Here is a 25,203-nt window from a genome sequence, read left to right on the forward strand (position 1 = left end):
TATCCGTCGACGTAGCAATAGTCGGCCCAGTCGTCGACGTCATCACCTGCAATCCAGGAACGGTTGATGTCAACTGCATCTGTGGCAGAGAAGTAGTGGACGACTGCCCAACCGTCGACGATGGTAGTGGTGGTCGCGCAGGCTTATGCGTTGCTCCCGCCTTTTCTGAACCCGACCTGCGTTTCTCCGTCTCTCCGTCTCTCGACTCAAGGTCGATCTATGACGATTGCCCGAGGAGGATTTAGATTTTTCTTTGTCTTTCCTCGCTGAAGATGAGGACGAAGAGGCCTTCTTCGAAGAAGAGTCCCTGGAATGGCCTACTGATGAATCCTTGTCCATCGGTCGCGATTTCTTTACCGGGGGCTCAGATGACGATGAGCGGCGCGGGGCCCCTGAAGATTTTGACACAGAGGCCGCGCTGCGTGTGGAGCCCACTTCCGAAGGGGGGTCTGCTCCCGCTCCGTCGTTCAACCATGCGACAAGTCTGCAACTCCGATCCTTACGAGTCTTCTGGGAGAAGCCCTTACATGTGTCGCACTTGTCAGCCAAGTGATGAGGGTGCAGACAGTAAATGCAGTCCATATGTCCGTCCCTCTCGTAGACCTTTAGTCCGCACGTAGCGCACGGGCGGAACAGTGCTTTTCCCGACATTAGGAGAAAAACTGCAACACCACAACCTAACCAAGTAGAAAATACACTAGGTGTTCCCACTTTGGAGATGGTTGAAATCTGAAGGGAGCCGCGGGGCAGGGAATTTATACCACTACGTCCTAGTGGGGTGTGCGTGCGCGGCCCAAAACGACATAGATAGGACACAAGTATCTAACTTTTTCCTACGGGAAAAGGCTTTATAAGCTTACCGAGGGTTCCCAGTCTGTCGACGGGGAATATTCTAAGCATGTGAATCCATGAAAGATCAAATGCTGGAGAAATATATAAACGCTGTGAAAAATCAGTATCCGCACGTGGAATTGAATTGGCTCACACGTATGAAGACAATGAATGTAGGTTTTGAACATCTGTGGAATGCAAACAAAAAAACAAAAGATGTGAAAAGGGCCTTTGATCAATGGGCAGGAACTATTTTCTTTCGGGAAACATCACTGGCTCATTTACCTCTATAGTATCTGAAAAGGACTATATTTTAATTGGTTAATTAATTTTCGCAATAGAAAGCTTTAAACGTTTTGCGTGGATGCAAACCCAGCAACCAGTTTATCAAAATGGTGCTTGGCTAATTCAAAATAGTGGCTGTTCGGTTCTACTGAAGCATAATCAGAGGCGCACTTCCTCTTAGTCTGCCCATTCCATGAACCCAGCAGAGTTTGCTATATTTCAAGCGAGATGGAAGGAACTCGTTTTTGAAAGCCCTCAACTACCGAGTTATGGTGGTTAATGTGGCAAAATGTTCATGTGCTTGGTTTCTGCATAGTCCAATTTATTTGTTAATCTATGCATTTCATTTTGATTTTTGTGGCAATGTATTTTACATTTATCTTGAAGTCATTTTGAATCTGCGTTCGTTTTATATAGCTTAATGAATTGTATGCTGGTATTCACTGCAATTCTTTTAAATAAAGGAATGCTGACAAAGCCTTACAGCAGTCAACCACGCACACTCAACAGCATGCTCACTACATACCTTGAAAACTTCCCCAATGTGGATTTACTATTGCCCATTTACACATTGAAGGCGTTATTGACTTCCTCTGAGCAAAGCAGAATGTTCAGTGTGCAGTCAAGAACTACTAGCATTGACTGCATTTTGAATATTCGGATTTCAAAAGCAGGCAGGGAAACCGTAATCTCTTTCCACCACAAGACCCAATTTACCACACCAAAGAGAAACCTAAAACATGTGAAAATGCTTTCACTATCTAAGTGCCATTGCCATTAAAATGCTCAACTCCTTGTTTTTTTCTTTTTAAATATCACAAAATAAAAACACATTTAATTTATTAACACGGTTTGAGCATTTATTTTACTCATTACACATTTTGTACTTCACAACCACAACTCGGAAACCTATATTGCCATTACCAGTATGTGCTTTGAACAGGGCTCAAAATTTGCATTCACCACTAGCCCTTGGATAGTGACAATTGACTCTTGGCGAGTAAAAAATGGTGTGCTGTGCCTATGCATAGAATTGGGGTGCCGAGCGACTTATGGCTGGCTAGTGGCTTGGAACTTGAAATGTTGCACCTTGTTAATAGCCTTCGAGACCTCATGATTGGCCTTATTACTTGCAATAATGACCCTGGCCTAACTTATGGCTTTAGGCGAACTTGTGGGAGGGTCATTATCCCACGATAATGAACCCTCCTTAGTTTAGAAGGCTATAATATGCACTCTTTCTTGAGATTGCCCACTCACTTGTGCCCAGTAGAAACTGCAGACATGGCTCAGCCATCCCCTGGCCTCAATCCATCTAACTGCTTGGACATCATTCTCTGGGTCATATGCACGTCATTTCAGGCAGTTCTATGCAAGCAACCAACAAATGCGAAGAGAAGCCAACTAAATACACGTTAGGTGAGCCGAGAAGTCTAAGGTGCCAGTCACCCACTATACAGTGCTAAGAAGGCAAATGACACGCTCCTCCAGCAGTGTGAAACAGTCACCTTCCCCAACAATCCTAAGCAAGACCCCCGCCGCTTTCTGGGATTCTCACTAAAATAACCAGTCACCTACATCTGTGAATCCAAATCAGTAGTATCAGGCAGTAGTATCAGGCAGATCCTTGATGCAAGAGCCACTAAAGGGGGTACCTGATGGTAGAGTCGCCTGGCAAACATCCCCCGTGTATAAGCCTGGATCTTGACCGCAGCGGATCGGAGCAGCAGGAACAGCTTCCTTCCCAGCACCATTCTGCACTGTTTCTGCAGGAGAAGCGCTGCTTTGGTTCGTCTTAAGTGCTGTACTGATCTGTACAAGTAAGAAGAAACTGTGAGCCAAGGACTAGAGGTGACCAGAAGGCCCCTTCACTGCTAGTGGAGGAAGGTGCATTACTGACACGCCCGTTATTAGCATCCCTGCCAGTAGAGGCACGAATGGCAGATAGTAGGAGGGTGTTGAAACATAACTACACAATCTTCACTGTCAAGTGGCGGAAGCCGCATTGTGGAACCTACCTTTCATTACAGACAGGTGACAGCAATGTATATAGAGAGATGAAGACTACATAGTGGACACTACTACTCTGTACTACATCAGCAAAGGAGTTACACATTTATAACTAGCACCCCATGATCTGCTGCCCAAGGCCATAGCGTGAATTTCAAAGATCAGAACTTGGGTTTGGTCTTGAGATGTCATACAAGAACCCAATTAATTCTGGGCATTCTAGTGTTGGTTCACTTAATTTCAACTAACCATGCTTAATTACAATACATTCTTAGGGGGACTCTGGACTAGCATATGCGTCCCAGCGATATGCAATCAGCCAGTAACGTTCCACCAGGCCCAGTCATCCTCCACTCTGGTCCTCACCTCCTGGCCAGCAGTCCTCTGGCATGCTTCTGGAGTGTGATGGTGGCTCTACGTAGAAGGAGGTATCGCCTCCTCACCAAACACCCCTTAACCGTCTTCTGGATCAGGCTGCAGGCCTTTCTGAGCTTATCGGCTCGCAGCTTCTCCAAGTAAGCCACCTGCCCAGCACGGAAGAAGATCTTTGTGTTCCCAAACTGGTACTTGTCTGAATCCTGAAGGAAACAAAAAAAGAAAGCATTTGCAAAACAGCTATAAAATGGTTCCTGGTACAAATAGGATTGTTTCCACTTTTAAGTAACACAAAGGAAAAAGCCACAATGTAAACTCTGCCCCAACAGGAACCAATAGATTGAGGAGGCCAATGAAAAGACCAATGATTAAAAGACTTTACACATGGACATTACAGCAGTACTTCAGTTTCCTGTGGCTTCATTGGACAAGTGGTGAGTAGGCGTAGGAAGGATGGAGCAATTTGAGACCGATGAACAAGGGAACATTGAACTTAAAATTAACATGTAAACTGAGAAGGGAATAAGGACAAAAAAAAAAAGTACAATCCCTGCCCAGCCCAAAAGTGCACTGATCAATCATACGAAAAATACCTGCTGTGGTTTGATCGACCATGTGCACACTGTGTGCCCATTTGTGTCCCGGTTTGTGAGTCGTGGTATCTTTCCAATGTGGGGTCCATTTCGCCTGCTTCCTTTCCTATGGTCAGTTCCCCTATGTCTTCTGGCTTTCTCCACCCCCGACCCCCGGCAAGGTCTTGCTCCATTCGGCTCCATCTGTGCACACAGCCATTAAAAGTAAGGGGGTGCATAGGGAGAGGCAAGAGGTGAAACCTTTTCTGTTCATTTGTGCTCATCAGAAGCACTAGGTCACACTGTGTTCGTAAAATTCTAAATGAGTTGGGACCCACAAGGTTGTTCTTGCCAGAAGGGAATCCAAAATGCAATTCTGCCCTGTTGCTTCTTAAGGTCTATCTACCCTGTGAACATGGATGGGCTACTGGTTGGGTGGAGTGGAGTGGGATGGGGGATAGGGGACGAGGTGCAGCATTTTCTGCATATTGGTTCAGAGACAGAGTCTTTTTAAAGTGACAGTCACCTTACCGCTCCACAAGGAATTTGGCTGCTCGGTGGTGAGCAGTGTGAGGTGGTAAAATAGAGTACGTTGGATTAGATGGGGCTGGGTGATTGGTTACCATGAGTCCACTACTTCAGTTATGACCAGCTCCTGTTTAGGTCAACACGGCAAGTTTCAACTGATCTTCAACTTCCTTCTCTCACCCTGCAGTTACTTTAGGTTAGCTCTGCTCTGGTTACGAGAACCAAGTGACTAGCACCTCTTGGCACCCAGATTCGCTAAGCAAATGATAATGAATGTGCATGGCGAGATATTTTCTAGAACATCCTGAGGTAGGTGAAAGCAGAGAAGTTGACTTGTGGAGAAAAATACAAATAGGACAAAATGCATCAGCTGCTCCAAGCAAGCTATTGACACTTCAAGGCTGCTTGGACTAAAGACAGTCTGCAAAATCACAAGGGCAAAAATCAATCTCAACAGAACCATTAGTGCCATCCCAGTGGACCAACAAGCATGCAGCCCACTCAGGGAAGTTGCCTCATAAAATACTACCAGTTGTGCTTGGGATGTGACCACGATGGGTGAAGTGCTACAGTGGAGGCAGAGAAAGTGAGGGACAGAGGCAGGTCCAAGGCGAGGAAGATCATTTTGCTAGCAGGCAGATGAGAGGTAGGTTAAGAGGGTAACTGATGCAGGAGATAGGCTTTTAGTTTTGAACAAATCCGTGTGGACTGTTTCTCGGGGGGTCGGGGCGGTAAGAGAATTCCATGCAAGTGGAGCGCGAAGAGAGAAGCAGGGGAAGCAAGAGTAAGCACAGGGAGGACAAGGAGCCACAAGGGTAGTCGAGGAGGCAGAGTGGCAAATGCGAGAAGGCTTGTAGAGTTGGGTAGAGGAAGATACAGCGGTGGCCTTACTGTGGATAGATTTGTGAACCAGGAGAAGACATTTAAATCTGGCCCTGTTTTGCATAGTCAGCCATCCAGTAAGTGTGAAGTGAAGGAGTTCTTGATAGTGAAGATAATGATCTTGTCAAGAGGACAGAACGCATAGTTGGGGAGACCAAAGAGGATGCTGGCACAGTAGTCCAATTTAGAAAAGACAAGAGTGGTTAAGAGATTAGAATGTACCACAGAGATACGGGGGACTGTAAAGGGACGAGGAGAAGAGAGCTTAAGCAGGAGAGTACAGTGGGATGCACTCAGTGAGTTAGTGGGAACAAGACTGTGAATGGATTAATACAAGTGTAGCAGGAACTTAAAGAGAAATTATGCTTGGGCAGCCATCCAGCATGGTGAAGGCAGGTAGATGAGGTGGGAGGATCCGAGTAGTTGCGGAAACAAGTGCATGTTGAAAAGTTAACCAATATTGCTAATGTTTAGGAGGCTGAATCTGTCTGTGGTGTAGTTTATTTCCGTCAAGGTTGTGAGCTATGGGTGATTGTTGGAGGTGGGCAGAACGGACTTCCGTCTTTGAGGAAGTGAGCAGGAAGCAGCTTAGAGCTATCACTGGTGGATGGTGGTTAGGCAGTCGATTATGCATTTGAGGATGGCAGGAGTGAAGACGGGAAGGACACAAACATCGGAGTATAGTCAGAAAAGAGGCAATTGTTCAAGCAAAAGAAGAAATAAATCTGCAGAGAGATGCTGTAAATGATGAAGAGTGAGACTAGGACTAAGCCCTAAGGAAACGAGCATGGGATGGGGTGTTATTGAGGCAGTAGTGCAGTCCCATGAGATTGAGAAGGGTGGTCGGAGAGACAGGAGGACACCCAGAAGTCTGAAGGCAGTACCAAAGGCAGCTGAAAGGTCTATAAAATGAGAATGGAGGAGAACATTGGGCAGTTGCAAGAGAGTTAGTGATATGGATGAGTGCAATTTAGGTGGAGTGTTTAGACTGGAATCCAGATTGGAGGGAGGGCGGGTTTTCTAGCAGCGAGTATCTGGAGAAAGAAATAGAGAACTACATGGTTGTAGACAAGCCTCAAGTATTTTAAAGTGGTAGGGAAGGAGAGCGACAGGTCTGTAGATTGAGGGGTTTGGGTGGTCAGCAATTGGCTTCTTTAGCAGAGATAAGTTGTTTAACAGGCTGAGAAGACAGTAGCTGTGAGAGGGTGAGTAAGGTGCAGAGATGACTGGTGCAAGTGCCATTATTCATGGTGCAAAGCATTGCATGGGTTGGTAGAGAGGGATGTGTAGCAGTTCAATAGGAGAGTGTTGTCAGAAGGAGAGACTGTGGGAGGGGTGGGAGAAATGGACACAGTGTCCTGTAGGAGGCAAAGTCATTAGCAGAGAGGAAGGAGGAAGCAGCGGTATCTATAAGGGGTGAAGGAAGTACATATGTATTATTATTTTATTACTTGTAGCCCAAGCCCAGCTCAAGAGCAGCAGAGCGCTTTACAGCAGGAGAGTGCAGGAATTGGACTTGGCATTTTATACGGTAGCGCAGTACTGTTGGTGAAGGGAGAGAGGGTTTTCTATTAACTTGCCACTTATTGTTGAAAGAGTCACGTTTTATTTGTTTTGCAGAACTGGAGGATAGAGGGTGCATTTCGAATCTCTACCAGGATGGAGTTCCAGATGGACGGGGTGTGGCAGGAGAAGGACTCCTTGAGAGTCTTCCCTTTGTGGGCTCGTTTTGACGGCAACCTTTTCATGGATCTGCTATGGTGAGGTGTGAAAGCCTCCAGGAGGTGTGGAGTTTAGGGGCCAAGAAGGTTGGCGTTTCCTTTGAGATTGCTTTGTAGGTTATACAAGCAGTTTTAAATACGATCCTGGTGGGGAGGGGAGGCAGTAAAGTGCACAAAGAATTAGAGACATATGGTCATATTTGCGGGCACCTGTAATGAGGCAGGCTGCAGCACGATGGGCTGCTTTGAGGAGGGCATGTGTGCAGCTAGCACCCCAGTAAGGATGACATTTCCTCAATATATTTGAGATAACTAAGGCTTGAACCACTGTACGGAATTCATTCGGGTGAATGAAGGGTTTAATTTTGCAGTGTGTGTGGATCTGCAGCCATGCAGTCTGACTTTTTGGCTATGTGCATTTGGAAAGAAAGGCTACGGTCAGCAATGATACACAGAGATTTGGCAGACTTTGACTGCTGAGGGTTGAATCCTTCCAGACATGTCATCCAGCCATTGCTGCACGATTTGTTTGATGAGGGAGGCAGATGTCAAATTCAGTCTTGGTCGGGTTCAATTTGAGGTAAGTGCTTGACATCCATGTTTGGATAGCAGCCAAGCATTCACAGATGCCAGCAATTTCCTGGTGGCCACTGACCTTAAGGTACACCAGAGTGTTATCAGCGTAATGAAAGATGGCTATGTTCGAGTCATTTAGTAGAGTTCCGAACGGTCCCATGTATAGATTAAAGATGATTGGGAGAGAGAACAAACCTCGGAGGACCTCAAACATGACTGGGAGTCAGTTGGGTCTGAATGAGCAAATCTGTACGACCTGGTGCCTACCGGATAAGTAAGATGCAAACCATTTTACAACCGTTCCAGCGAAACTCAGGGTGAGGATTATTTGGTGATCAACTCTATGGAAGGCAGCTGAGCAGTCTAAGAAGACTAGGAGACAAGTCCACAGTGTTGATCCTGAGTGCATCACCCACCACTTGGATGGCTGCAGTGTCTGTGCTGCATTTGGGGTGGAAAACAGGCTGGTAATCATGGAGGTCGTCAAGCTGGTAGATTTTGGCAAGTAGTTGGGTCGCAACTATTTCCTCAAGCTTCCCGGTGAAATGGAGGCTCATGATGGGCAGGTAGTTGGCCAAGTCCTCTAGGTCAAGCAAGGGATTTTTGAGAAGGGGTCATATGAAGCTAGTCTTCAACATGTCTGGGACTGCACAGTCACTGAGGTTTGCATTAAGTGCTCGACCATTAAGTTGTTTAAAGTTGGAGGCTAGGAGGATGTGGCAATGCAGGTAGTGAAGTGAAGCAATTGTGTCTGGGAGAGAGGAGGGTGAAGTCTGTCCAGCCAGGCAGTGCCCAGGGGTAGTGTGGGGGTGTTGATGGCAATGCACAGTCTGGTTTTGAGGCATCAATTTAACCTCTGATTTTAATAATTTTTGTTAATAAAGAAGGTGTTCACTCTTGCATTTCTCTTGTGAAGCTGTCACTTCAGGGACTGTATGGTCCTGGAGGGTCCTGGATATTTGGTGAGGGGTTAGCAGAGGAGGCAAGATTAGTGCAATAGGAGGCTTTGGCTATATTGAGAGACGTGGTCTGGGATGGTAGATAGTTCTTGTAGGAAGAACTGAGGGAGGAGGGTAAATCGACCTTTGAGTCATGGCGCAAACCATGATGCACTGCTGTCCTCCGCCGTTGGATGCTGGAGGTCCGAGGGGGATGGGATGGTTCAGGGTGTGAGAGGTGGGTGAAGGGGCGAGCAGGGTAGTCATAATTGAAGGAGGTATGCCATGCAAATAAAGGCAAATATAACACTGTAAGCAAGTGGAGAGAGAGCTCAATGAGAAAAAGCTTAAAGAATGATGTTGAACTGGTTTAGGATAGGGGTCCATGTAGTATGGCTCAAATAGAGGACTGGTGATAGATGAGGGAGCAGGATGGTAATGTGACAGAGTAAGAGATGGTGAAGTGGGAGTGGTCATGAATAAAGATCTACTACGGGAGACCAGGGCAGATAATAGGAATGCAAGTTTGAGAGAGTTGGTGTGGGTGTTGGTTATAAGGTCATTAAGGTTGACTAGCGAGTTGCCAGAATGGAGTGAAGTTGGAGCTGTTGGGCCTTAGTCATATTAGAGAGGTTCAGGTTACCCATCATGACAACAGGACCATGAGCTGGGAAACCTCTGAGTAAGATTGCAAGATCACAGAAGAGGTTGAGGGTGCCCAGTGGGCAGTACATGGAGGAACATAGATTGGGACTGAGGAGATGGAGAAAGATAAAGGGGTGAAATCAAATGGGGGAAAGGTGCCAATGGTGTTTGCTTGCTGATCAGGAGGCCAACATCACCACCATTTTGGAGCGACAATGGAAGTGTGAGAGAGTGGCAAAGTCACCACCTTGTGGACAGATGCTAAGGTGGTGCTATCATGCCATGGTGACAAAAGGATTCAGATGGCGCTTGGCCCTTAACATGCTTTCATGCCAGAATATCCAGATTGCATAACAAAACCCCGGATAAAATCTAAATTTGTCTTGGAGGATAAGGTAGAGCAAAGGGGATTGCGGGAAGGTCTGTTTTTTCTGATAGGTTAAGACTTGAATGTGTAACACCATTGGTAAGGACACAGTTTAAAAGGAAATTTGGTCCCTGGAAAAGGCAGAATGTGTGATGGCGAACTGTGGGATTAATGGTCTTCTTGGATAGTGACTGATATGAAAAGAGGGCTGATGTTGCTGATAGCACCAAGCATGGAAGAGTACTACAGATTAAACTGAAGGACACTGTAAATTTGTTAGGTGCAGACAATGGGGTTGTGGATGCCCTCTTCAGAGTTCTCACCTGGAGGAGATGCTCCAGGAGCCGCTTGCAGATCTGTCGTCCATCGCCCACTGAAAGGTCTTTGGTTTGCATCATAACTCTGTATCGACTCAAGAATTCAGAGTAAGTCCATCTGAAGAAAGGGTTTGGAAGGGGATAAGAGCAAACCAACAAAGATTATTCTGATGCACACATAGTGACTTGAGGATTCTGCATCTAAAGTGTATACACACACAAAGCAAGATGGAAGTTTCACTTTTCAGAAAGTTACTCAAAACAGTTCTAAAGATCTGTCTCAATTATTCTTCCGTTACAAACCAAGTTCACATGCAAGACAACCCCTTAAGTATTTTGGGCATATAAAACCAGACAGAACCATCCACTCTTGAGTCAGGTAGCTCTCAACTGACACACTGGCCATTAATCTATAAGATGCACCCAACATTCCAGTCTACATTCACTTGCATATTCAGACCAGCACACAATCACAAGTATCAGCATGCACTGATCCAGCTTGGCAAGACAATAGATACAATGCCTACCCTCTTTAAATGACAACACAGGAACTATCATACATATACAGAAAAGATGCAGCACTGGACAGTCATGTAGAGCTTTCCAAATAGCAACCAAAAAAGTGATGGGTGGAAGGTTTTGAATAAATCTGAACCACTGGCGCTGCTCTGGACAACCTTCCACACCACCATTTATTTTTTAGTCCCTTTGTGCCATTGCAAAAGGGGTCCAGCCATAAGCAAATCAGTCAGTTGCTACCACCAATGGTAGCAGCCCAACCCGAACTGCTAGCCCAGGACCCCTCTGTACAGAACCACAATGTGAAATTGCTCAAATTTGAATCATCCACTCTGCTCATTACCCAAATGTATTACTGACATGTCACTGGCATCATTGCCATTGTATGTTCGTTAACCATGAAAACTCAATTCTGCTTGAGCTCAACCTAGATCAATGCACCCAGTAACCAGGCACAATTTCTAAATGCTATACATCCAGGAATAGAAGTTAACACCCAGCATTCTAGATCGTAGCACTAGTCATCAGCACATTTAAATGGTAGATGAAAATCAATGCCTGTTGTAAGGGAAAAAGGAAAAAGCCCCTTTAAGAGGGGAGCGCAAGACTAGAGGAGGGAGCGGGAAGCGGGTGGAAAGGGAGGGGCAAGGGAAGAGGGAGGTCAGTAACGTCATGGAGGAATAAAGAGAAGGTCGGAGTGCACAACGGCTACTGTGTAGTTATTGGATGGGCCTGAAGCAGCCCCCAGGAGGGGTCCAACAACTGGCGACGAAGGGAAACGAGTCCCAGTAGTGCCATGGCAGAGGTGAGCCCAGCAATATGAAGGAGCCCAGCAAAAAGGAGGGTGCGGTGGACCCGACCCAGCAGAAGAGCGTGTGGCCAGCAGTAGTGGGCCCGTGTGCCAAGCAGCAGTGAGGGGCCCGTGTGCCCAGCAGTGAGCCCGTGAGCTCAGAACAACGGTGGGCCAGCGCGTCCGGCAATAGGAGGTGGGCCTGTGAGCCCTGAAGCGGGCCTGTGCGCTCAGAGTAAACGGGCCGGTGTGCCCTCGTGGTGGGCCCGTGTGCCCGGCAGTAGGAGGTGGGCCCATGTGCCTGGCAGTAGGAGGTGCGCCCATGTGCCTGGCAGTAGGAGGTGGGCCGATGCGCCCAGAGTGAGGGGCCCGTGCACCCAGAGTGAGGGGCCCGTGCGCCCAGAGTGAGGGGCCCGTGCGCCCAGCAAACAAGGTGGGCTTGCGCACCCGGCAGGTTGCGTGAGCCCGTGTGCTCAACGCTCGTCGCGGGCCCGACCAACTAGGTGGGCCCGTGGGCCCGGCAGATTGTGTGGGCGCGTGTGCCCAACGGTCGCTGGCCCGAGAGACAAGGTGGGCCTGTGCGCCCTGAAGATTACGTGGGCCTGCGCCCAACGTTCGTGGGCCTGAGAGCATGACTTCAGGAGGGAAGAAGTTCTGCGACCTGACTAGGAAGAACGTGCTCAGCGGGAGAACGAGGACCGGCATCTAGAAAGCTGCCGCAAGCCCGCTGACGGACACGTGGAAAAGCAGAAGAGGGAGCCCAGCCGCAGCGGAACGAGCATGGAGAGCGGATTGAGTGACAGAAGCATCGTGGACGCATCCGCTATAAAGTAAGGAGTCCTGGTGCCGGCGAAAGGGAGGGAATAGAACAGCACGGACTTCAAGCCCAGTTTCTTCCAATCGTGTGACAAAAAAAAAAAAAAGACACGCCCACACTACAGGACCCTGTGTCTCACTATAGATGCATCACTAAGGAGCAAAGGCCACCACCAACCCCGAAGGTGTCCCACCCTACCAAAACAGTCAGCCGAAGCCTCCTAGAAGGAAAGGCCAGAGTCTGGCACACCAAACAAACGAAAGTGGGCCCATTAACGAGAACACCCATACCAAGCTTAAACAACAGCAAGGACACACGCACACTGCGCACGAGACAAGTGGCACCATAGTGCCCACACCCACGACAAACGCCAGCACCACACCCACGTGAAAAAGGTGCACCCTGCTGTCAGGAACAAACTTCACTGCCTCGCAGCTAGCCTCAGGTACTTGAGAACGCCAGAACTGCGCCCTAGCGGCAACACAAGTCACCACATCATACCCAGCGCCTGACCCCAATGCCCAGCCACCACAACCAGAGCCAGCACACAAAGGAGCACCCAGCATCCTACTAACCCTCCGGCTGCCCCGACCAACGCAAACATAACGTTGGGACAACGATAGTGAATAGGGGCGACGCACTGACCACCCACCGTCCCCTACTAAGGCACAAGAACGCAGTGGCACCCGTGCCCAGCCGCGCCAACGCCACCACCAACGAAAAGAACGGGGACCACCCAGAAAACCCAGACTCGCAGCACAACAACCTGAACTGTGCCAGAGCGCTCGCACGCCACCTAAGAGCCACCATGACAGACCTAGTGCAAGCAGATGCCGACGCAAGTGCGCAAGCCCTAGCAGATTTGGGCCCCGTGTCACATGCCGGCGTCATGAGAAGGCCCAACCCATTCGCCTTGATCCCGGTCCACGACCAAGGAACAAGATGGGAGGAATGGGTCGAAGAATTTGAGGACTTTCTAGGTGCAATTGGGGACAAAGACCCACCAAACAAGCTCAGCATATTTAGGAACTTGGTAGGAAAAGGGGTAAAGGACATCAAGACAATCCCAGCTACAGACAAAACTACGTACCAATGCCTCCTCGATGCAATCAACGACAAACTCATAGTAGGATCCAACAAAGACTACGAACGCCTTGCATTTAACCAACACAGGCAGCGCCCACACGAATCGATTGGGGAGTTCGTCATGTCTCTCCAGCAGAGGATAGGAGAATGCGACTTCGCCAACTTCAATGATGAAGATGCCATAAGACTAAGGATCATAGAAGGGTGCACCTCGTCAACGTTCAGAAAACACCTTCTCATAAAGCACCTACCCCTAGCGAAAATACTCAAAATGGCAAAAACGCACGAGAGAGTTGACGCACAGGCGGCCGCCATTGAAAGGAAAGGTGAACACGACGCCATCGTGGCCCTCACGGAAGAGCAACCGCAATACTCTGAGCCCACTCGACCCCGGAGAAGGATACTGAGAAGAGAATGGCAAGAAAGCCTGAGCAAAGAGCAATGCCACGGTCGAGGGTGGAAACACACCCACAGACAACCATACCCAGTTTTTGGACGAACATGCTGGCACTGTGGCCAGGAAGGTCACCTTCAGAGAATGTCCACAAGCTCGGCATGCCAACCCACACCCCAGGCAGGACACCCGAGTACACCCAGAGCACGGTTAGAAATCAGGAAACACATCAAGAACATGTACACCAGCCCACCCAGAAGTGTCAGGCATGCACACCCCCTCTACCCTGAGCTAACCCACTACAAAAGGGACGGACCGACACTTGGCATGCGTACGCCACCCGTCCTGCGAGAGGACTGAGCTTCGCAACTGGCCAGTACCCTTTGAAATATCGTACGGGGGGGTGGAAATGAAAGTCACAGAAAATGTCAGTACAAGGCAACAGTACCAGACAAGGGTGGAAGAATACCCCATAGACAAACCCCAAGACCATGCCATCCAATGGAGGACGGCACAGACAGAGCAACCTAAAGGACGGTCACAATGTGACCCAACCCAAGGAGGACGCAGAGTGCCGGACACCATCCACATGAGACTGAGTCCCGCCAGAGGACACAGTCGTCTCAGTAACTGGACGGCACTACAGCACGCACTCATCAGCGTCCACTATAGGTCATTCAAAGTAACCCACAAGAAGGACCACATGCCCGAGCAAGATGCTGGAGAGACAAGCAAAGCCAAAGGACAGACGAACAGAGCAGATCCCATCCTAGCGACAGGGGACAAAGAACAAGTGACAAGTACTAAAAGGAACTACGGCAAAATGACGCCAAATGACTCCATCCTCCACGAGCTATACTTTGGAGAGCATGAACCAACGAAAAGGGAGGTGATCGAGACGGAGGAAAAAGAGAGGTGGTTCATGAAACGCCACAACGGGAGAGTGCAGAGGAGACCCACGAGTAACCAAGCATGCCCCATCGACCCACAAAGAGACCCCAACGGCTCATTGAGCAAATGTAACTTGGGAAGTCTCATGTTAAGAAAGGGGGAGGTGTTGTAAGGGAAAAAGGACAGAGCTCCTTTAAGAGGGGAGCGCAAGACTAGAGGGAGCGGGAGGAAAGGGAGGGGCAAGGGAAGAGGGAGGTCAGTAACGTCATGGAGGAATAAAGAGAAGGTCGGAGTGCACAACGGCTCCTGTGTAGTTATTGGATGGGCCTGAAGCATCCCCCAGGAGGGGTACAACAATGCCCCCTCTGTTGAAATGAGATCTTGCAAGCCACTGCTGTGAAGGCAGCATGGAGGAGGACACAGACAACAGACTTAAGTTAATAAATATCTTTTGTTTGAACTTTAAATGTGCGGATGGTTGAAGGCCTAACTTACCCTATGCTACGGTGGGATTTCCCTACATGAACAAAACTAAGGAAAGTCGGAGTCACAGAGTTCAACTTAATCGTCTGTGTGTACACAACCTATCCTTGCCCACACAACTAGAACCAATAAATGTGTAGGGCTATCAATGTCAAAACAAACAGCGTTTAACACAAAGTTCTGTGCTTCTTCCAGCTCGCAGCTTTCTTTCTGCTCCCCTTCCCCAAGTATATGAAAGTTCTCCACAAGCATATGAAAGTTCCATTAATAAAAAGTCTCAAAGTTTACTTTCACCAGTTCAAGGTGATATGGTTCAAAACCAATCCTTGGGGTTTCCTTCCCACAAACCGAACAAAAAGGATCTCAGGACTTCGTTCCAAAGAAAACAAGTGTAATGACTCAAGCCTCAGGATTCCCTTCCCCAAGACTTGATTTACTTAAATCTTTTCAAGAATGTTGACGTGGGTTTGTTGGGCACACTTCGAGGTGTCATTTAATTTTCACCATTCAGACCTCTCTTGTCTAGGCGCAGTTGTCAGACCGCACAGTCCACCCATCACCGGTAGCGCAACCAGGACCCCTGGACTTCTTCGCCCACACGCAGGTTCCATGGCACTGGCTCCTGTACAACACGTCACTTTCAATTGACTCTTAAGGCTTCTCCTTGGTTCCCTCGTGGCACTGCCCCCATGTATCACACATCCCTTATCAAGTTGTAGCTTTGCCATCCTATACTCAGTCACTACAGTTTATTGTTTAGGCTTCCCTTAGCCTTAAATATAGTCACCTTTCAGCTGAAGTGTAACACGCTGTGCAACAGATTCAGTATGGTTGAATTTAAGTTCAAAAGTGGTTTATGTTTAATCATATTCGGTCTGGACCGCACACTTGTTAGCTTCAAAGCCAAACTATTAAGGAATTTGATATTCAACGTGTTTGTTTTCCCAATGTTGAGTTTTCATATAATTCGGTATTCAATATGTGCTCAATTGTTAAATTTCACAGACGTTTACACACAAAGGCCCTTTTACTGCTTCCTGGTGCTGGAGCGTTGTTCCGATACTCACTTGCCTCCTGTTTGTCCGATGGTTCCCCTTCAGCTCCAGAAGCCGGGAAATACACTGGTGCAAGCTTCACACGCTCTCTGCACAGCTTCTCCTTCATGCAGGCACCTCTGACGCTTGTTTGCCGACACGGAACGCATCCTTGGGGTGCTGCGTTCTCCAGCAGCTTGTGTCGAGTTCCGGAGGCTCCCAGGCTTGGGGAAAATGCAAAGCACATTCACCTCAGGTCCCACAAATCTTCTGGGTCTTTTGCCGGCGTACTGGCTCTCCCTCCTGGACCACTCCGGATAACTCCTCACATGGGTCTCCTATTGCTCTTCCACACCCAGGTTTCCCTGTTGCTCTGTCCTTCTCCCTTTATACACCTGCAGACCCTTGATAGGCTGCAGGTGTGAAAACGTGAGATTAGAGGGACATGCCTGACCCTCACAGTGCCTTGCAGGCAATCTTCTTCACCCTCGTACCAAGTGGTCAAGAGGTAATCATCACTCTCAGTTGCCTCTTCTTCGTCCAAGTACCGTCAAGTGTTGTATGTAGAATAATTGGGGGAACTGGCCTGCAATAGCTCAGAAAAGTAGGGCGAGGGGTACGCTGACTCAAAAGAGAAGGGGGATAGCATTTCTCGGCCAAGGGTACCCCACTCCCAATACTCACTTTTCCAACCCCAGGGTCAGGATCCAAGAGCGATGGCCTTTCCCTGGCCACCTGCGCAGAGGATCCAAGGGCAGTAGGAGTGAGAATACCCTCATATTTCACACTCATTTTTCTTCTGACACTCCTACCCCCACCAAATGGTTTTATCATTTTAAACTTTATTTAATCCTGGTGGATACAATTCAGCCATTGTCAAGTAACAGTCTTTACATTCATTAGACGATACATTAATAATCAACCCCATATAGGGCATGTCGTATTGAGGACAACATTGATGAGCAGTGAGCTTGGCACAGAATCCCTTCCGACCAGGGCCCCAGTGCACGAATATTAAAATAAGGGAACATCAGAGGGTTGAAAGTGTGCTGGAAAGACCCGTTATTCACATCATATATCCTTCAGTTTAGAAGTGCAATACACTGTGGCTATTTAGAGGCATTCACGATTCTCAGCTCAAGTCAAGTCGGACAACCAGTCCTTTACCAGCAGGGGGGCCTGCATCTTTACACTTTTTCAGCACACAATGTTTAGCAATTAGATACCTAATATTAAGAAAGAAACAGATTCTCCTTGCAGGGACCCTTTCCCATACCCCAAACAAAACGCTCATAGGAGAATATGGCAAAGTTCAATTCACAATTTCTGATAAGATGTCTATACCATGTTTCCAGAAATCTTGCAGCCTATGGCAACTCCCCTACATGTGCAACAGGTCAGCCTCCTCACATTTGCAACAGGGACACCTACAATCCATCTATAGACAGGATAGCTCAACCTTGGAAGCAAGACGACACAGAAGCAAAGCAGGTTTGATCCCGGGTCTGTGCTTAGAAACCTCTGGGTTTCTAAGTGCGTTATAAATATGCAACTAAGACAAAAAAAACAACAATTACGCAACTAAAACCCAACTAATTCCTGTAACAGCGCCTCGATGCCTGCCAGCTGAGTGAGCGCTTTAAAAATGCTAATTAAATAAATGAAATAATTTTAAGTCTGCTAGGGGTGTAATGTAATCGGTTAAGTATATTGAACGGAATTAACTTAAATCTTGAATTTAACGAAACAGTCTTAGAGAGCACATCTTACTCCATTCTTCCTCATATCTCGAAATGAAGGTCATCCGCCCACTTTTGCTCGGCAGGAGATGCCTGCGTAACTATCCCGTACATGTGGCCATTATTCTACGACACCCAGAGGAGTTGGCCCTATATGTCCAAAACGCATCATTGGGAACCCTCTGACCACCTGAATGCTGCAGCCTGGAGCCTATAAAATTCGAGTATTTCCGTAGTTGTAACTGTGTCCCTTCTTCCAGGTCTGCATAGTGAGAAACCTCCCCTCTGGGAATAAGTCCCCTACTGCCTTATACCCAGATTTTTCCCACATAGCGCAGAGAGAGCCATCCCACGTGGGGTCCAATCCAGCAAATATCCATAACAGCAACCATTTGTACTAGCGGTGAACCACTCCCACTTCTAAATATTGTTTGCCATGTCTAGATGGTGGTGTACACTGGATCAACTGGGCAGTCATCCATATATGTAGTGGCTAAAATGAGAGTTCTGATGTCGGTTTTTATCAGCTGCCAGGCGCTCAAGTCGGACATGGGGACGGGACCCCTCACACCATTTCAGAAGGATGCGAATTGTGCTTGGGCAGTAAGACAGTAATTCTCAAAATGAGGTACCGCAAACCCTACCCTATAATATGGCCTTGCTAAATCTACCCATTTCTTCCAGTCTGCACCCCCCCAAGCGAATGAAAACGCAAAAGGTATCTGTGAAGCTTGGTGAAGTACTCCCCAACAGTCCATAAAGGTACATTAATGAACAAGTAGAATAATGTAGGTAGAGGATCATTTTCGCCAGTGCTAACCTACCGGCCAGCCAACATGGAAGTGGAACATTCATCTATCTTTTTAATTTGTCTGAAACGTAGGTCTCATGAGCCATGATGTTCAAGGTTCAAGGAGAGAAGAGACACCTTATCTCTAGCTAGCCAAACTCTCAAGTACTTAATACTCTCGGGCGTCCACAACAAAGGGCATGGCTCCCTGTGGCCTAGTTGTCTGGTCCATCGGGGGAAATATTTCCGACTTCGTGTAAGTAATCATGAAGCCTGGGTGTACCAGAAACTCTGAAATGTCCACAGACTTCCTGCAGCCCAAACAGAAGACCCGCTGCAGGGGCTTCTCTCTCCACCCCTGCATCTTACTTCCTTGGGACCTCCCTTCTCCCCTTACACGCGGTGAGAATATTACTGGCTATGCATATTGCTGCGGGCATCTCAGCGCGAGGGAGCAGGATCGCCATGCATATTTCAAAAATAATTTCAACTAGAAATATAGCCTCCGTGGAACGCTGCCTTAACCCTGATGTGGCCTGTTTTGCTTCCTTTCGCCACCTGTATAACATGCTTTGCCCGCTCTTCGCTGCCCTGCCAAGATGGCCGCCGTGCAGTATTTGTACTAGTCCTCTGTTGCTGCTGAGCCTGCTCCCCCTACCAATTGGCTGGCTGGTGCTTTTCCATCAATCCCAGCATCCGGGAAGTGAGAGCCGACCCGAGACACCCAAGTTCTGCAACGAAGGCCCTTTCTGCTCGATGTCTGCTTCAGGTACTGTACCCCCCACCCCACCTTGGACGCCTGTGATTCTGTGCATGCCCCTACCCTCTGGACACCTGTGTGCTGTGTGTGCCGCCCCCCCGGTCGCCTGTGATGCTGTGTGTGCCACATCCACCCGCACCTCGTCGCCTGTGATGCTGTGTGTAGCCCCACCCCCTCTCCTGCCCTTTCCCCTCCGTCTCCTCATCTCACTCTTCCAAGCCTGATGGTGCGCCCTAATCAATCTTTGCATTTACATGCTGCTGGCGACCTCTAACATGTGGTAGGCGCCATGTATTTGCCCACTGATTTGACTTGCACCTATGTGTTACTGCCGCCCTGCAACATGGGGTCAGGCTCAATGGATGTGATCACCATGTACCTCTTTCGCACTTTGCATATGATGTATTACCTTTGCACGTTCTACGATGTTGTAATTAACCTATTACGCTTCCTTTTCTGTAACTCGGAGCACTGAAACAAATCTCTTAAATTTAAGCGCCTAGATACCGCCGGGTTTTGTGCGCTATATAACTAAACAAACAAAAACAATGTCCTGCCTTATTGGATCTAGGTTTGTGTGTGGGTCCCTAACATACAATATATCGTCCGCATAGAGGGAGATGATTGCCAGAGCGCCAAATAACCTGATCTCTCCCCACCCCCTCCTTGTAGCGTTCATGGACCATATCCACCGTAGGCTCAATAGCTAATGCAAACAGTAATGGGGACAAGGGACAACCCTGGTGTGCTCCCCTTTCTCAGGCTCCGACAGTTGTGAGCGGACTAGGAACCTGGCAGTAGGTCGCGAGTAAGGAGCTTAATGAAGCTAATCCTATTTGCCTCGAGCATGCATTATCTAGGATTCTAAACGGGTATTAACATGAAACCATGTCGAAGGCCTTTCTGTGTGTCAAGAGTGACCATGACGGCAGAGGCCACCGGGGACAGGCATGATGGTGTTAAATAAGTGACAGACATTCAGAGCAGTGGATCATCCAGGGACAAATCCCTTAATTGCCATGAACCAGATGTGTCATCAGGGGGTACACCTATTAGCTACAACCATAAAGATTTCAGTGTCAACCTTGATTAATGATAGAGGGCTCTATGACCCTCATTCATTCATGGGTTTACCCAGTTTAAGAAGGATCATAATGGTGGCTTCACGGAGCAACCCAGGGAGAACATAGCTGGCTAGTGCTTTTTCCCCACATCCTGTAATAGGTGGGGGAGTGGTATTGCCACGAATGCTGTATAGAACTCAGCAGCCAGCCCGTCTGGGTCAAGCACTTTACCCCTGGGGAGGTCGTTGATAACACTTTGATACTGAGTTGATCTATTGCCTAGAATTCGTCCACAGCCTAGACAGTGGTATGCCTTCCAATAAAGTATGGCCTGAAGTATCTCCTGATCCGTATATTTACAATCGCCCCATTCATCCAGTATAACATCTATACATTGCGGGCCATGCTCTGCTCGCACCAACCTAGCCAGCGTCCTCCCCGGGAGCTCCCCTTCCCTGTATTGCCTAGCTGCCATGGGTTTTGCAGAGTATTTGGTTTCTCTCTTCGCCGGTGTTCAGAATTGTTCACGTGGCATGTATTTCAGTCATAATGGGCGGATGGCTTTGAACACCAAACTTTTTGTGGTGGCCATTTCTCAAATATACACTTCAAACGCCTGCCACACCATGCCATGCTTTGGTGTCTGGAGTATTGTGGTTAAAATAGGTGCATATATGCTCCTCTATATCTGCCCTAAAGACTGCCCTGTAATGCCACTGATTTAAACTTGCACAAAGTACGACTTGGAGCCCCACTGCCAATCCTTATCTGCATGTCAACGGGAGAGTGGTCGAGAACAGGCAGCAGAGGATTTCCACCAAATTAACTTTTCGCACCAGTAGTCGCGAGATCAGCACAAGGAAAGCCATGTCCTGTACTGGTGAATAGAATGTGTAACGTTGTACTCGTGGGTACATAACTCTCCATATATCCTGCAATTCGAGCCTCTCCATCTGATTTAACAAACTACAATCAGCTCTGGATGGGGATTTAGGAGCTGTCCCCTGTCCTGTGGACCCCATTAGTCAAGTATGTAGTTCATGTCACTCACCAGCCAGTAACTGGGATCGACTAGTATGAATCAATATTTGAAATATTCTCAATAATTGTGGGAATCCGTATCAGGCCCATTTGTCTTAGATAGCAGAACCTCTAACCCTTCAATAACAGTGCACCAAAACATAGTGACCCTCTCGATCAATACAAGTTACCTTCTGTACAAGTTTGAGCATCTTGTGGACCATGGTTAAGACCCCCTTTGGGTTGATGTTATGTTAGAAAACCTGTTACTCCAGGATGCAGTCACATTTCTAGCAGCTGTTGCTGTAATTTGTATCCTGAAGGAGCATACATAACATTATGCCTATTGACATGAGCATGATCTGTCTGGGTTTCGCATAGGTACCAAGGCCCCTAACATTTCAATTTAAGAGATTAAATACCATCGTCCCTCACACATATTCACAGCTAGATGCCCATCGTATCTGCCAAGTGAGTACCCTTCCTCACTTCCCCATTTAAATGAAAATGTTCATGATACTTAACACATGGCAAACAGGACATGTATTTAACTTTCCACCCCTGGAACCATTCCCTACGTACCCTGGCTCATCCCCCTTCCAAACAGGGCAATGTCAACCTTCCCACCCCCAACATTATCCAACAACCCCCCCCCCCCCAACAGACACCACCTTGAGGACCACGCCGGGGACTCCAGGACCATTACCACAACACAGCACCCGGAGGACTGGGGGAGGGGGTTGGGGAGAAGGGGGTGAGACACCCACCTCCACTATCCACCAATGTTACGTAAGGATGTGTCTATTCATTACATTGCAAAGGATCAACCACAGCTCAAATACAACAGAGTTTGTGCATATAACCTATAATACAACAAAAGAGTAGACAAAAACCACAGCCATCAATTAACTGTTCTCCGAGAGATCTGTTACAGCATAACACCAGGCCTCTACCTCAGCGCCTCGGGAGAGTCCATGAAGGTCATCATCTCCACTGGGCCAGTGAAGAAGTGTCTTGTTGTGTCTGAATGGATACAACATTGCAAATTGCAAGCCGAGGTCTCGACTGGTCCTTCGCAACCACAAACGAGAATCTAGCTTTTTGCACCGCATGGGTAAAATAAGGGTATATCAAGGACTTATTGGAGGTCACACAGCTTTCTGGCCTTCCTAAGTATCATGTCCCGGTCATGATAATTCAGAACACAGACTATCACTGCTCTCAGGTTATGGCTAGATTTCGGGATTTATGCTGTAACAATGAGCCAGTTGCACCACAAATTGCTGAGACTGGGGAAGATCTGCCAGCACCGCCTTTATGAGAGTCTCCACAAATTCCTCCATATGTTGAGGTTAACGGATTCTGGGATCCCTGCTATATGGACATTGTTACGGCGGGACCTTGCTTCCAAATCTTCATTCTTGGCTTCCATACTGGCCACTTCCTGCTCTAAGGACCTAACAGCATATCACAACTCCGCACTCTTATCCTCCAATGTCCCAATCTGCTGTTCCACTTCAGATATTCTGCCACTTTCCTTGTCAATTCTCTGTTTCATGCAGTCTATTTTATATACCAGATTTTCCATTTCCATTTGCAGGCTCTAACCCTGACTTCATTTGCTTCAGAATGATCGACATATCCACAGCCCGGGGCTGCAAAGGACTACACACCTCCTCCTCACTCACTGAATCCATTGCGCATCCAGTACAGGTCTTCTACTGGTCGGTGTATCAGACATCAACTTCACTTTTGCTTTCCCCAGCGTCGCCATATGAGATGCCTGGCACTTATGCCCCTTCACCATCCGTCAAAACGATTGTGGGAAGCCCCAACTGCGCAAACAGATTAGGTGACACTTTAGCTTTGCACCGGGGGTATTCCGTTGTGGCTCTCACACCAGCTCCAACTCAGCCACAGATGCCTGTTTTTGGGTTTTGACCCCAGCACACCAGTATTATGTGCCAAATTACCTTCTGAATCCAGGCTGATGAAGAGGCTACAAGTGACCAAGTTGTGTGATCAAGCAGGTTCACTCCTCACTACACAGCCCAAAGTGACCGCTTCTGTGTCACTGCCAGGGGGTATAATTCTTTCTGGATCCAGCCAGGCCGAGCCCAAGGGACAGCACACATTCCTCAGTGTCACAAATCACGAACTAGGGAGCAAACAGGCACACTCCTTGATACCCCCCCATCTCTACCTTCCTGGATCGTGGGCCAGAGTCCACCCACCAGAGACCACTCCTACCACACCGCATGGTCTCCAAGACGACTGGCGCCACTGTCACCCATCTCCTTTAAAACTGCACCCCCGGACGCCAGCGAGGCAGTCTATACAACATGCCCGGCTGGGTGGCAGGTCTCTGACAATGGGCTTCCCCCAGGGTACATCATCATCGATGGTGCTCCAGACAAGCAGCAATCGTTAAAGGAGCAATGGTCCAAGGGTTCTGCACTTCATCCGGACAACACCAGCAGCCCAACGCGATGTTGCAAGCAGTGTATGTCCAACTGGAAGTCCCCAGCCCCAAGCCCTCAGGAACGGGTCTGTCGGATCTTGCCAGCGCCCGACTTCAACAAACATTCTACATGATTGAGCGTTCAGCTCACAACCTCAAAAGCCGTTCCTGGGGGAACATCTGAGCACAATTAATTTGAGTGCGGGCTGTTTCCTCTCTGAGCCAAGGGGAGCTCAAAACGAAGTGTCCATCTTAGTTCAGCACCCCCTAGGGTCCCTCCTACCCCACCAAATTTCTAAAATAAAACTGCACTTTTCCTCTCCTCGCAGTGTGGTACAAGATGCAAATCGCAGTGTATCCACAAGGTTTAGCCATACCAAGCATGTGTCCTTATCTGCTGTTCTACATAATATCAGGGAAAGGAAAGTGCAGTAGAGTGTAGTCAGGCAGATTATCCAAATACCAAGGTTTTCCATGTTTTGTGGAACAGCCAGTAGGACAATTCGGCTCTTTGAGTGGGAGGCAGGGCGTTCCAGTGTTTGCTGCCATGTACGGGAACTGGAGCCGCCTGCTCTCTCGAGTTTGAATTTGGGTTGGACAATGCAGTGTGAGTAGGTCTGGAAGAGTGGGTTCTGGTGATGTTCTGGGAAAGGTAGGGGCGTGCGGAGTTGGAAAGGCATTTGTGTGCAATGGACATAGTTTTAAAGAAGATAAGTTTCTTGATCGAAATCCAATTTACAGCTCTCCTGGCAGCAGAGATCTGGTCTCTCTTAGGGATACTGGCGGCTGATCGTAGCACGTTATTTTGGATGACTTGGTGCTTCAGGATGTTTTTGGCGGATTTGCCCACAAAAAAGGCATTGCAGTAGTCCAACTTTGAACCAATGACTGCCCGGGCGATAGTGAGGCAGCTCTCTGTGGTGAGGAAGAGTTTGGCAGTGTTCAGTAATTTAGTTGCATAAGCCGCTGAGGAGGCTATGGAGTTTACTTGCCATGACATCGAGAGCATAGAGTCCAAGTAGAGCCTCTTGACAGATATCGAGACTGGGATTGCAATGTCGTCAATGAGGAAGGCAGAGTATTGGTCGCTGGGATTCACGAGCACCGCTGGGGTGCCTACCAGTAGGATTTCAGTCTTTTCCCCATTTAGGCACAGGTGGTTCACCATCCAGGCCTGGATTGTGGCATAGGTGGCATTGAGCATGCTGGCATCTACAAGATAATTCCCTGTGAGCGGGAGTAGGAGCTGCGTACCATCAGCATAGTTCGTGTAGGCTATGCTAATAGCATCAAGGATGTCGGAGTGTG

General features: G+C 48.1%; 1 protein-coding gene across 1 annotated transcript in view; it reads right to left on the reverse strand.

Moving 5' to 3' along the window:
• LOC138575296 (unconventional myosin-Vb-like) overlaps positions 1-25,203 on the reverse strand; it is a 1,749,675-nt gene that overhangs the window by 724,665 nt on the left and 999,807 nt on the right. The window contains exons 18-20 of the mRNA XM_069649473.1: positions 10,054-10,165; positions 3,493-3,704; positions 2,772-2,928 (exon numbers count right to left, since the gene is read on the reverse strand). Of these exons, the coding sequence (XP_069505574.1) occupies positions 2,772-2,928; positions 3,493-3,704; positions 10,054-10,165 (481 nt within the window). The remainder of the gene's footprint in view (positions 1-2,771; positions 2,929-3,492; positions 3,705-10,053; positions 10,166-25,203) is intronic.

Source organism: Ambystoma mexicanum, chromosome 1p (genome assembly GCF_040938575.1).
Source record: "Ambystoma mexicanum isolate Mex_15411 chromosome 1p, UKY_AmexF1_1, whole genome shotgun sequence".
In the NCBI taxonomy this organism is placed as follows: domain Eukaryota; kingdom Metazoa; phylum Chordata; class Amphibia; order Caudata; family Ambystomatidae; genus Ambystoma; species Ambystoma mexicanum.